The sequence below is a fragment of the Oryx dammah genome, unplaced genomic scaffold, assembly GCF_014754425.2.
Source record: "Oryx dammah isolate SB20612 unplaced genomic scaffold, SCBI_Odam_1.1 HiC_scaffold_2, whole genome shotgun sequence".
NCBI classification, from domain to species: Eukaryota; Metazoa; Chordata; class Mammalia; order Artiodactyla; family Bovidae; genus Oryx; species Oryx dammah.
Genome location: NW_024070186.1, coordinates 74,834,821 through 74,847,991, shown reverse-complemented (window position 1 = coordinate 74,847,991; position 13,171 = coordinate 74,834,821). Strand labels below are relative to the sequence as shown.

General features: G+C 41.6%; 1 protein-coding gene across 1 annotated transcript in view; it reads left to right on the top strand.

Moving 5' to 3' along the window:
• Window positions 1–13,171, top strand: part of EHHADH (enoyl-CoA hydratase and 3-hydroxyacyl CoA dehydrogenase) — a 77,039-nt gene that overhangs the window by 41,180 nt on the left and 22,688 nt on the right. The window contains exon 5 of the mRNA XM_040252432.1: window positions 9,619–9,723. Coding sequence (XP_040108366.1) covers window positions 9,619–9,723 — 105 coding nt within the window. The remainder of the gene's footprint in view (window positions 1–9,618; window positions 9,724–13,171) is intronic.

The window sequence follows — 13,171 nt, the reverse complement described above, 5'->3', positions numbered from 1 at the left end:
GGCAGCCTTCAGAGACTAGAAAAGCCAAGGAAATGGTTTCTCTCTCCGAGCCTCTAGAAGGAGCACAGTTTGCTGACCTATTTTAGATTCCTGATGCCTTGCTTCTGGAAAACATTTTTCCTGAGAAAGGATGCTTAAAAAAAAAGTTGTTACTGGAAGTTGAAGATTCCGTACTGATGTTAATGGGGAAAAACACCAGCTTTGTAGGCACTGCCCTGTAGGAAATTAATATGTAAATAAATTTAGATTAAATTAATGAGTAAATAGCTAATGGACTTCCCTGGTGGCTCAGACGGTAAAGCGTCTTTCTACAACACAGGAGACCCGGGTTCAATCCCTGGGTCGGGAAGATCTCCTGGAGAAGGAAATGGCAATCCACTCCAGTACTATTGCCTGGAAAATCCCATGGACAGAGGAGCCTGGTAGGCTACAGTCCATGGAATTGCAAAGAGTCGGACACGACTGAGCGACTTCACTCACTTCACTCTGTTCTGAAAACCATGAGAGAGGTAATTCTGGAAAAGTGGATCAATTACAACAACTGCCGCTTCTCCACAATTTCCCTAAAATGCCATCTGAAAAAAACTGAATCTTTAGCAGTAACCACAACAGATGTGCTTGGGCACATTGCAGTTCATCCTTGATGTTTTCCATCCATTCAGATGTGGAGAACTACAAGTGCCTTGCCCTTCCTTCTGCTGTTGTTTTCTAGGTCCCATCTCTCTTGTTCACTGAAGCGCACCCAGGGTACTGGGGAAGAAATTGCAAGTGACATCTTTATCTTGCCAGCCTTTCAGATTTAGTTAGGTCCAGGTGGGTTTTCTCTGTATTCAAACAAGATGTTAAGGGCAAGTTTTAGTACCCAGGGCTCCCAGTCACCAGTAATACATATGAGCAAACATTATTTCATGACTAAGACAAACTAACAGACAAAACCTTTAACACTCAACCTAAAATCTATGAAAATATTCTATGACATTAGAAAAATGAAACATAAATGTGAGTCTGTTGAAACAGTTTAAAGAAAAAGGTTAGCAAACTCACAATATTCTGAGTTAGAAAAGAAAATATATTATTTATTAAATAAAAAACCTGTTTAAAGTCAATATGTTCGCCAAAATACTTTTTGAAGCATTAAAAAAAGGATGCAATAGAACAGACTGCTGAATCAGCAACATGGAGGATAGCGACCCAATTATAGAATTCAGAAGAATTTTTTTAAAAGATACATGAAATGTAAATGAAGGCAGCAGACATGGAAGGTCTCTAATAGAGGTCTCTGCGACGAATAATAAACACTTCCAGAGCACAAGCAAAAATGGGAGAAGCAATAATCAAAGGGAAAAAGGGAAGAAACTCTTCAGATACATAAAAGAATCAGAGATTGTATTTTAGCAGGCACACCATTTTCCTGGAAAATCTGATGAAATGTCAATGCCTTGTGTTTTGATAAAGATTTTAAACTTTCAGGAAATAGAATCCTGCAAGCTTCCAAAGGATAAAAACAAAATACAACAAAAGGTTACTCTCAAAGTAGCTAAAATCACACCAGCCACAAATAAATTCTAAATGTATGGATTCACATATAAGATGCTACATGGTCTTTAAATGTGGTCCAAATCAGGAGTTGTTAAAGTGTGACCCACAGACTCCTAGGTGTACCTAAGATCATTGTGTGGGGATACAGGGGGCTGGAGGGGAGGCAGTCCTTGAAGTCAGAACTGTTTTTGTAATAATAAGAGGTTATTTTATGCCATCATTTTGCCTTTTCCTACTGTTCATGGGGTTCTCAAGGCAAGAATATGGAAGTGGCTTGCCATTCCCTTCTCCAGTGGACCACATTCTGTCAGGCCTCTCTACCATGACCCGCCCATCTTGGGTTGCCCCGCAGGCATGGCTTGGTTTCATTGAGTTAGACAAGGCTGTGGTCCCAGTGTGATTAGATTGACTAGTTTTCTGTGAGTATGGTTTCAGTGTGTCTGCCCTCTGATGCCCTCTTGCAACACTTACCATCTTACTTGGGTTTCTCTTACCTTGGTGTGGGGTATCTCTTCACGGCTGCTCCAGCAAAGCACAGCTGCTGTTCCTTACCTTGGACGAGGGGTATCTCCTTAATGCCACTGTTCCTGACCTTCAACGTGGGATAGCTCCTCTATGCCCTCCTGTGCCTTCGCAGCTACCACTCCTCAGGTTGCTCCTCCCGGCTACTGGCCCTGGCCTCGGGCGAAGGTGGATCCTCCCAGCTGCCACCCCTGGCCTCGGGCTCCGGGTAGCTCCTCAAGGTCACCGCCCCTGGCCTCGGGCGTGAGGTGGCTTCTTCTGGCTGCCCATGACCTCGGACGTGGGATGTCTCCTCCCGGCCGCCACTGACCTCGGACGCAGGGTAGCTCCTCTCAGCCACCACCCCTGACCTCGGACGCAGGGTAACTCCCCATGAACAGTAGGAAAAGGCAAAATGATAGAATACCAAAAGAGGAACTCCCCAGGTCATTAGGTGCCCAATATGCTACTGGAGAAGTGGAGACATAACTCTAGAAAGAATAAAGGGATGGAGCCAAAGCAAAAACAATACCCAGCTGTGCATGTGACTGGTGATAGAAGCAAGATCCGATGCTGTAAAGAGCAATATTGCATAGGAACCTGGAATGTCAGGTCCATGAATCAAGGCAAATTGAAAATGGTCAAACAAGAGATGGCAAGGGTGAACGACGATATTCTAGGAATCAGCGAACTAAAATGGACTGGAATGGGTGAATTTAAATCAGAGGACCATTACATCTACTACTGCAGGTAGGAATCCCTCAGAAGAAATGGAGTAGCCATCATGGTCAACAAAAGAGTCTGAAATGCAGTACTTGGATGCAATCTCAAAAACGACGGAATGATCTCTGTTCATCTCCAAGGCAAACCATTCAATATCACAGTTATCCAAGTCTATGCCCCAACCAGTAATGCTGAAGAAGCTGAAGTTGAATGGTTTTATGAAGACCTACAAGACCTTTTAGAACTAACACCCAAAAAAGATGTCCTTTTCATTATAGGGGACTGGAATGCAAAAGTAGGAAGTCAAGAAACACCTGGAGTTAACAGGCAAATTTGGCCTTGGAATGCGGAATGAAGCAGGGCAAAGACTAATAGAGTTTTAACAAGAAAATGCACTGGTCATAGCAAACACCCTCTTCCAACAACACAAGAGAAGACTCTACACATGGACATCACCAAATGGTCAACACCGAAATCAGATTGATTATATTCTTTGCAGCCAAAGATGGAGAAGCTCTATACAGTCAACAAAAACAAGACCAGGAGCTGACTGTGGCTCAGATCATGAACTCCTTATTACCAAATTCAGACTTAAATTGAAGAAAGTAGGGAAAACCGCTAGACCATTCAGGTATGACCTAGATCAAATCCCTTATGATTATACAGTGGAAGTGAGAAATAGATTTAAGGGTCTAGATCTGATCGATAGAGTGCCTGATGAACTATGGAATGAGGTTCGTGACATTGTACAGGAGACAGGCATCAAGACCATCCCCATGGAAAAGAAATGCAAAAAAGCAAAATGGCTGTCTGGGGAGGCCTTACAAATAGCTGTGAAAAGAAGAGAGGTGAAAAGCAAAGAAGAAAAGGAAAGATATAAGCATCTGAATGCAGAGTTCCAAAGAATAGCAAGAAGAGACAAGAAAGCCCAGCGATCAATGCGAAGAAATAGAGGAAAAGAACAGAATGGGAAAGACTAGAGATCTCTTCAAGAAAATTAGAGATACCAAGGGAACATTTCATGCAAAGATGGGCTCGATAAAGGACAGAAATGGTCTGGACCTAACAGAAGCAGAAGATATTAAGAAGAGGTGGCAAGAAAACACGGAAGAACTGTACAAAAAAGATCTTCATGACCCAGATAATCATGATAATGTGATCACTAATCTAGAGCCAGACATCTTGGAATGTAAAGTCAAGTGGGCCTTAGAAAGCATCACTACGAACAAAGCTAGTGGAGGTGATGGCATTCCAGTTGAGCTGTTTCAAATCCTGAAAGATGATGCTGTGAAAGTGCTGCACTCAATATGCCAGCAAGTTTGGAAAACTCAGCAGTGGCCACTGGACTGGAAAAGGTCAATTTTCATTCCAATCCCAAAGAAAGGCAATGCCAAAGAATGCTCAAGCTACCGCACAATTGCATTCATCTCACATGCTAGTAAGGTAATGCTCAAAATTCTCCAAGCCAGGCTTCAGCAATATGTGAACCGTGAACTCCCTGATGTTCAAGCTGGTTTTAGAAAAGGCAGAGGAACCAGAGATCAAATTGCCAACATCCACTGGATCATGGAAAAAGCAAGAGAGTTCCAGAAAAACATCTATTTCTGCTTCATTAACTATGCCAAAGCCTTTGACTGTGTGGATAACAATAAACTATGGAAAATTCTTCAAGAGATGGGAATACCAGACCACCTAACCTGCCTCTTGAGAAATCTGTATGCAAGTCAGGAAGCAATAGTTAGAACTGGACATGGAACAGCAGACTGGTTCCAAATAGGAAAAGGAGTACGTCAAGGCTGTATATTGTCACCCTGCTTATTTAACTTCTATGCAGAGTACATCATGAGAAATGCTGGGCTGGAAGAAACAGAAGCTGGAATCAAGATTGCCGGGAGAAATATCAATCACCTCAGATATGCAGATGACACCACCCTTATGGCAGAAAGTGAAGAGGAGCTAAAAAGCCTCTTGTTGAAAGTGAAAGAGGAGAGCGAAAAAGTTGGCTTAAAGCTCAACATTCAGAAAACGAAGATCATGGCATCTGGTCCCATCACTTCATGGGAAATAGATGGGGAAACAGTGGAAACAGTGTCAGACTTTATTTTTGGGGGCTCCAAAATCACTGCAGATGGTGACTGCAGCCATGAAATTAAAAGACGCTTACTCCTTGGAAGAAAAGTTATGACCAACCTAGGTAGTATATTCAAAAGCAGAGACATTACTTTGCCGACTAAGGTCCGTCTAGTCAAGGCTATGGTTTTTCCTGTGGTCATGTATGGATGTGAGAGTTGGACTGTGAAGAAGGCTGAGCGCCGAAGAATTGATGCTTTTGAACTGTGGTGTTGGAGAAGACTCTTGAGAGTCCCTTGGACTGCAAGGAGATCCAACCAGTCCATTCTGAAGGAGATCAGCCCTGGGATTTCTTTGGAAGGAATGATGCTAAAGCTGAAGCTCCAGTACTTTGGCCACCTCATGAGAAGAGTTGACTCATTGGAAAAGACTCTGATGCTGGGAGGGATTGGGGGCAGGAGGAGAAGGGGACGACCGAGGATGAGATGCCTGGATGGCATCACGGACTCCATGGACGTGAGTCTGAGTGAACTCCGGGAGTTGGTGATGGACAGGGAGGCCTGGCGTGCTGCGATTCATGGTGTTGCAAAGAGTTGGACACGACTGAGCGACTGAACTGAACTGAACTGATTTTATGCCATGTGGTATCAAAACAGATTGAATGAAGAAGCAGAAATGAAAACCCAGCTATCTTCTATTAAGCCAGAAATTAAAAAATTTTAAAAATGTAAAGCAATGACACTCTTCTCACTAAATTCTTAAAGTAGGATTATGTACATAAAATTATGTTTATATGTAATAGGTCTATCATGATTATTTTAAAGTGATTTAATAAAGGCACATTTTTAAAGTTCTCAGTTATAATTTTAATATAGTAAATATTGATAGAAATAACCCACATATACAAAGGCTCTTTATAGTATTCCATAATTTTTAAGAGTACAAAGGGGTCTCAAGACTAAAAATTTTGAGAACTGCTAATCAAAACACTTGTGCTTTGACACAGAAACCACAATATAGAACTGTGCACACATGGTCCAAATTAGAAAATAACGAGAGTCTATATTATTACTAACATATCATTCAGTTCAGTTCAGTTCAGTCGCTCAGTCATGTCCGACTCTTTGCAACCCCATGAATCAGAGCACGCCAGGCCTCCCTGTCCGTCACCAACTCCCGGAGTTCAATCAAACTCATGTCCATCGAGTCAGTGATGCCATCCAGCCATCTCATGCTCTATCATTCTTTTCTCCTCCTGCCCCCAACCCCTCCCAGCATCAGAGTCTTTTCCAATGAGTCAACTCTTCACATGAAGTGGCCAAAGTACTGGAGTTTCAGCTTTAGCATCATTCCTTCCAAAGAACACCCAGGACTGATCTCCTTCAGAATGGACTGGTTGGATCTCCTTGCAGTCCAAGGGACTCTCAAGAGTCTTCTCCAACACCACAGTTCAAAAGCATCAATTCTTCGGCAATCAGCTTTCTTCACAGTCCAACTCTCACATCAATACATGACCACTGGAAAAACCATAGCCTTGACTAGATGGACCTTTGTTGTCAAAGTAATGTCTCTGCTTTTGAATATGCTATCTAGGTTGGTCATAACTTTCCTTCCAAGGAGTAATTTAATTTCATGGCTGCAGTCACCATCTGCAGTGATTTTGGAGCCCCCCAAAATAAAGTCTGACACTGTTTCCACTGTTTCCCCATCTATTTCCCATGAAATGATGGGACCAGATGCCATGATCTTAGTTTTCTGAACACTGAGGTTCACTCTCCTCATTCACTTTCATCAAGAGGCTTTTTAGTTTTTCTTCACTTTCTGCCATAAGGGTGGTGTCATCTGTATATCTGAGGTGATTGATATTTCTCCCGGCAATCTAATGTATAATTTATACAGTTACTAATATATAATATAGACTAAAGTCTAAGATGGCTTTTTTTGCCTTTAAATAAGGAGGTGTTATAAATTCTGTAGAGCTTGAAAGGGGAGTTAGGAAAACTAAATTTCTTGTCTTCAATAAAATAGATTAGAAATTGCTTTAATTTACAATGGTAGGGTAACTGCAGTTCTGAGAATGTGAACTGTTCTAAGTCCCTAATGCAGAATTCACAAGAGAATGCTTTCAGTCAACCCAACATACTACAGAAATTCAAAGCACACGAGAGGGTTCATTCTGCAAAGGGCAAAATAGAAAGGAAGCAGAGAAGCATAAAATATGGTGGGAATTCATAACAGTGTGAAATGAGTCTGTGAATTCTAAGGTTTATGTTGATAGAAATTAAAGCATTTGGAGGAATACTGAGGAATTGTGTATTCCTGCTTTCAGTATTAAGCCTGAAAGGCAAGGATATCTTGAAGGAAATAGGAAGGAACCTGGCTTCTTTGACAAAAAGCAAAAAAGTGATCTAGGATTCACTTTTTTCAAATCACTGCTGCTTGTAGAAATATCACTATTTTTAACATGATGAAGAGAAGAGGTAAAAGCAGTAAGAATATGATGGATTTTGATTTGCACAGAAAAGGTCACAATGAGTGAGAAGAATGCTAACATTAGAATCATCCTATGTTTTTAAGTAGTCTCTATAATTTTAGGGGGACTTTAAAATGGCCTCTGGCAAGGGTTCTGTGTAGAAATTTTTTTTCTGAAGGTTGGAAAAGAAGCCACAAAGGAAATTGGAAAAAAAAAAAAATGAGATTACCTGGCTTGGAGAAGTCTCAACTTCAAGTTGCCCCTGTCTCTTTGTAGTAGATCAAGGCTTGGCTCTCATTAGATCGAACAGTGGTTATTGTCTACACTCAGAGCAGCATAAGAAAGAACAAGTTCAAATCTCAGCATGAGCATTTGGGTTGGATATACAGAGCTGTCTCTTCAGATCCTTGAAACAGAATAAAAGTACCTGAAATCTCATTGACTCCATACAAACAGTAGCAGTACTCCCAACTTTTGTGAAATCCAGGTCAGAAGAAATCATTACAGCTGAAGGAATTTTCAGTCCATCCTGTGGGCATCTCTTGTCTCCACTGTTCAGTTGCCCCAAAGATCCTTTTAATAGCCGCATTTTCATATTCCATTCTGTGTCCCTTTGGGTCCCTTAATGTGGGAAGTCTGATTCACTCATCCCTCACTTAAGTGGTTTTATACCTGAGAGACTTCACCCTTGAAGCCACTTACCCACTCCTCCCTGTCCTCCTCACCCCAGGAGGAGATCCGGAGGCCTGCCTTCAGAGGCATTTCCAGCAGACTGCCCAAATATGGCTGTTACAGAGTGACCCCTGCCAAAAATCATTGAATTGTCTATCTGATCAAGAAAACCCGTTGGTAGCTCCCTGAAGCACTAATAAGAACCAGGAATGAAGGTTTTGCTTTGGAGATGGCATCCACCAACACTCTGGAAGACCAGCAAAGACTGTGGAGGAGTTGTGCCTGCAAGACTGATTTGGTGCTTGCTCTTCAGAAGCCCAAGATGGCGCTAGTGGTAAAGAACCCACCTGCCAATGCAGGAGACACAAGAGATGCAGGTTCGATTCCTGGGTTGGGAAGATCCTCTGGAGAAGAACATGGCAACCCACTCCAGTATTCTTGCCTGGAGAATCCCATGGACAGAAGAACCTGGCCTACAGCCTACAATCCATGGGGTCGTAAAGAGTTGGATACAACTGGAGCAAGTTAGCATGCACAAACACTTCAGAAGCCCAGATGATGCTAGCAAGCGAGCTGTGTGTCACTGTCTCCCCTTCTGCCCTTGTGCTGAGGAATGCTTATATTCCTTAACCTCCTACTTCAGAGTATGCAGATCAAATTACACATTTATACCTGCTGAAGAACTTGAGAGTGATGCTAACCCTCATGAAACTTCTGTAAGCCCCTAGAGCTTCCAATCTGTTATTACACCAGAGGCTGCCAGTGCCACCTCTGGACAGTAGGTGCTCCTGGCACCACCATCACCACCGCCAGACACTCGGTGTCACCACCTGCAAAATGAGATTTGAGCTGTTGTCTACTTCAGCTGAAAACCATCAATTAAGCCCTCCATTTGTCCCGTTTGGGATTATGGGCCACATCCTGGTGCCAGGTCTGAAGAAACAATTGTCTGATCATCTCTACTTCCTTTTTACCTTCCTTTTTGGTTCCAAAGCTCACACATTAGCAATTTCACAAACTAAGGAAGGAGTTGAGATGCTGGGTAGCCAAAAAACACAAAGGTCCATCCTATTTTTCTGTGACATTTTGATTATATCTTATATAATATCAACTTAATAATGCTTTCCCACTGTCAATCCAACTATATTTATGTTTGAGGACTCTTCATAATCAGTGGCAATGCTTGGTATATGTTAGTATAAGAACAGGTAGTACTACAACTGCTCTTTTCTTACTACCTTTATTATTTTTTAACTGTATTATTATAAAGACTCAGTCCTCTTATATATTATATAGAGATTTATAATTTATAAAGTGCTTCTATGGAGATTTAAAGAATATAAGGAAAATGTTTTATTTTCACTTAATACTCATAATTACTCAGGTAAGCATAATTATTGTCAATTACCAACAAAGAAATTATGGTTCTAGTATAGCTCGCACAAATAGTATATGTAGAATTGGAACCTGAATCCAAGTTTTCTGATTATCTCTGCAGTAATTTTCCACTATAACAATCAGTGTAGTGCTTATTATTTTGTAATAGATGTTTATATATAGGAAAAGTGAACTTCCAACTAGAAAGAATGGTGCTTTTGCTTTAATCTCACATTTTTCTGTTTTATTTTGTTTTCTTTTAGGAAGGCATATTTCAGCAAATGAAGCACTTAAGCTGGGCATTATAGATAAAATTGTGAACTCAGATCCAATTGAAGAATCAATCAAATTTGCCCAGAGAATTTCAGGTAACAAGATAATAAAACTAGCACAAGTTTGGAAATAAGTTAAATGTCCATCTTAATATGGTACTCCTTAAATATTTTATGGCATGTCCAAACAGAATATGATATAGATTTAAAATGAATGAGAGGGCCTCCCTGGTGGTTCAGTGGTAAAGAATCTGCCTGTCAATGCAGGAGACATGGGTTCGATCCCTGGTCCAGGAAGATTCCATATGCCATGCTGCAGGGCAACTAAGCCTATATACCCACCCCACCCCCCCCCAAAAAAAATATATATATGTATGTATATATGTATGTATGTATGTATGTATAGTGGAGAAATAACTCCAGAAAGAATGAAGAGATGGAGCCAAAGCAAAAACAACTCCCAGTTGTGGATGTGACTGGTGATGGAAGCAAAGTCCAATGCTGTAAAGAGCAATATTGCATAGGAACCTGGAATGTCAAATTGGAAGTGGTCAAACAGGAGATGACAAGAGTGAACGTCAACATTTTAGATATCAATGAACTAAAATGCACTGGAATGGGTGAATTTAACTCAGATGACCATTATATCTACTACTGTGGGCAAGAATCCCTTAGAAGAAATGGAGTAGCCATCATAGTCAACAAAAGAGTCAGAAATGTAGTACTTGGATGCAATCTCAAAAACGACAGAATATCTCTGTTTCCAAGACAAACCATTCAATATCACAGTAATCCAAGTCTATGCCCAGACCAGTCATGCTGAAGAAGCTGAAGTTGAATGGTTCTATGAAGACCTACAAGACCTTCTAGAACTAACACCCAAAAAAGATGTCCTTTTCATTATAGGGGACTGGAATGCAAAAGTAGGAAGTCAAGAAACACCTGGGTAACAGGCAAATTTGGCCTTGGGGTACAGAGTGAAGCCAGACAAAGGCTAATAGAGTTCTGCCAAGAGAATGCACAGGTCATAGCAAACACCCTCTTCCAACAACACAAGGGAAGACTCTACATATGGACATCACCAGATGGTCAACACCAAAATCAGATTGATTATATTTTTTGCAGCCAAAGATGGAGAAGCTCTATACAGTCAGCAAAAACAAGACTGGGAGCTGACTGTGGCTCAAGATCATGAACTCCTTATTGCCAAATTCAGACTTAAATTGAAGAAAATAGGGAAAACCACTAAACCATTCAGGTATGATCTAAATCAAATCCCTAATGATTATACAGTGGAAGTGAGAAATAGATTTAAGGGTCTAGATATGATAGATAGAGTGCCTGATGAACTATGGACAGAGATTCGTGACATTGTACAGGAGACAGCGAGCAAGATCATCTCCAAGAAAAAGAAATGCAAAAAAGCAAAATGGCTGTCTGAGGAGGCCTTACAAATAGCTGTAAAAAGAAGAGAAGCCAAAAACAAAGGAGAAAAGGAAAGATATACCCATTTGAATGCAGAGTTCTAAAGGATAGCAAGGAGAGATAAGAAAGCCTTCCTCAGTGATTGGTGCAAAGAAATAGAGGAAAATAGAGTGGGAAAGACTAGAGATCTCTTCAAGAAAATTAGAGATACCAAGGGAACAATTCATGCAAAGATGGGCTCAATAAAGGACAGAAATGGTATGGACCTAACAGAGCAGAAGATATTAAGAAGAGGTGGCAAGAATACACAGAAGAACTGTTCAAAATAGATCTTCACAACCCAGATAATCACGATGGTGTGATCACTCAACCTAGAGCCAGACATCTTAGAATGTGAAGTCAAGTGGGCCTTAGGAAGCATCACTACAAACAAAGGTAGTGGAGGTGACGGAATTCCAGTTGAGCTATTTCAAATCCTGAAAGATGATGCTGTGAAAGAGCTGCACTCAATATGCCAGCAAATTTGGAAAACTCAGCAGTGGCCACAGGACTGGAAAAGGTCAATTTTCATTCCAATCCCAAAGAAAGGCAATGCGAAAGAATGCTCAAATTACCACACAATTGCATTCATCTCACATGCTAGTAAAGTAATGCTCAAAATTCTCCAAGTCAGGCTTCAGCAATACGTGAACTGTGAACTCCCTGATGTTCAGGCTGGTTTTAGAAAATGCAGAGGAACCAGAGATCAAATTGCCAACATCCACTGGATCATGGAAAAAGCAAGAGAGTTCCAGAAAAACATCTATTTCTGCTTTATTGACTATGCCAAAGCCTTTGACTGTGTGGATCAAATAAACTATGAAAAATTCTTCAAGAGATGGGAATACCAGACCACCTGACCTTCCTCTTGAGAAACCTATATGCAAGTCAGGAAGCAACAGTTAGAACTGGACATAGAACAACAGACTGGTTCCGAATTGGGAAAGGAGTACGTCAAGGCTGTATATTGTCACCCTGATTACTTAACTCATGCAGAGTACATCATGAGAAACACTGGGCTGGATGAAGCACAAGCTGGGCTGGATGAAGCACAAGCTGGAATCAAGATTGCTGGGAGAAATATCAACAACTCAGATATGCAGATTCTGCTGCTAAGTCGCTTCAGTCGTGTCCGATTCTTAGGGACCCCACAGACTGCAGCCTATCAGGCTCCTCCGTCCATGGGATTTTCCAGGCAAGAGTACTGGAGTGGGTTGCCATTGACATGACCCTTATGGCAGAAAGTGAAGAGGAACTAAAGAGCCTCTTAGTTGAGGCTCCTCTTGAAAGTGAAAGAGGAGAGTGGAAAAAGTTGGTTAAAGCTCAACATTCAGAAAACTAAGATCATGGCATCTGGTCCCATCACTTCGTGGCAAATAGATGGAGAAACATTGGAAACAGTGGCAGACTTTATTTTGGGGGGCTCTAAATCACTGCAGATCATGATTGCAGCCATGAAATTAAAAGAGGTTTACTCCTTGGAAGAAAAATTATGACCAACCTAGCTGCTGCTAAGTCCCTTCAGTTGTGTCCAACTCTGTGAGGCCCACCAGGCTCTGCCATCCCTGGGATTCTCCAGACAAGAGCGCTAGAATGGGTTACCATTGCTTTCTCTCCAGTGCATGAAAGTGAAAAAAGAAAGTGAAGTCGCTCAGTCGTATCCTGACTCTTAGTGACCCCATGGACCGCAGCCTACCAGGCTCCTCCGTCCATGGGATTTTCCTGGCAAGAGTACTGGAGTGGGTTGCCGTTGCCTTCTCTGATGACCAACCTAGACAGCATGTTAAAAAGCAGAGACATTACTTTGCCAACAAAGATCCATCTAGTCAAGGCTATGGTTTTTCCAGTAGTCATATATGGATGTGAGAGTTGGACTATAAAGACAGCTGAGCGCCTAAGAATTGATGCTTTTGAACTGTGGTGTTGGAGAAGACTCTTGAGAGTCCCTTGGACTGCAAGGAGATCCAACCAGTCCATCCTAAAGGAAATCAGTCCAGGGTGTTCATTGGAAGGACTGATGTCGAAGCTGAAACTCCAATACTCTGGCCACCTGATGCGAAGAACTGACTCACTGGAAAAG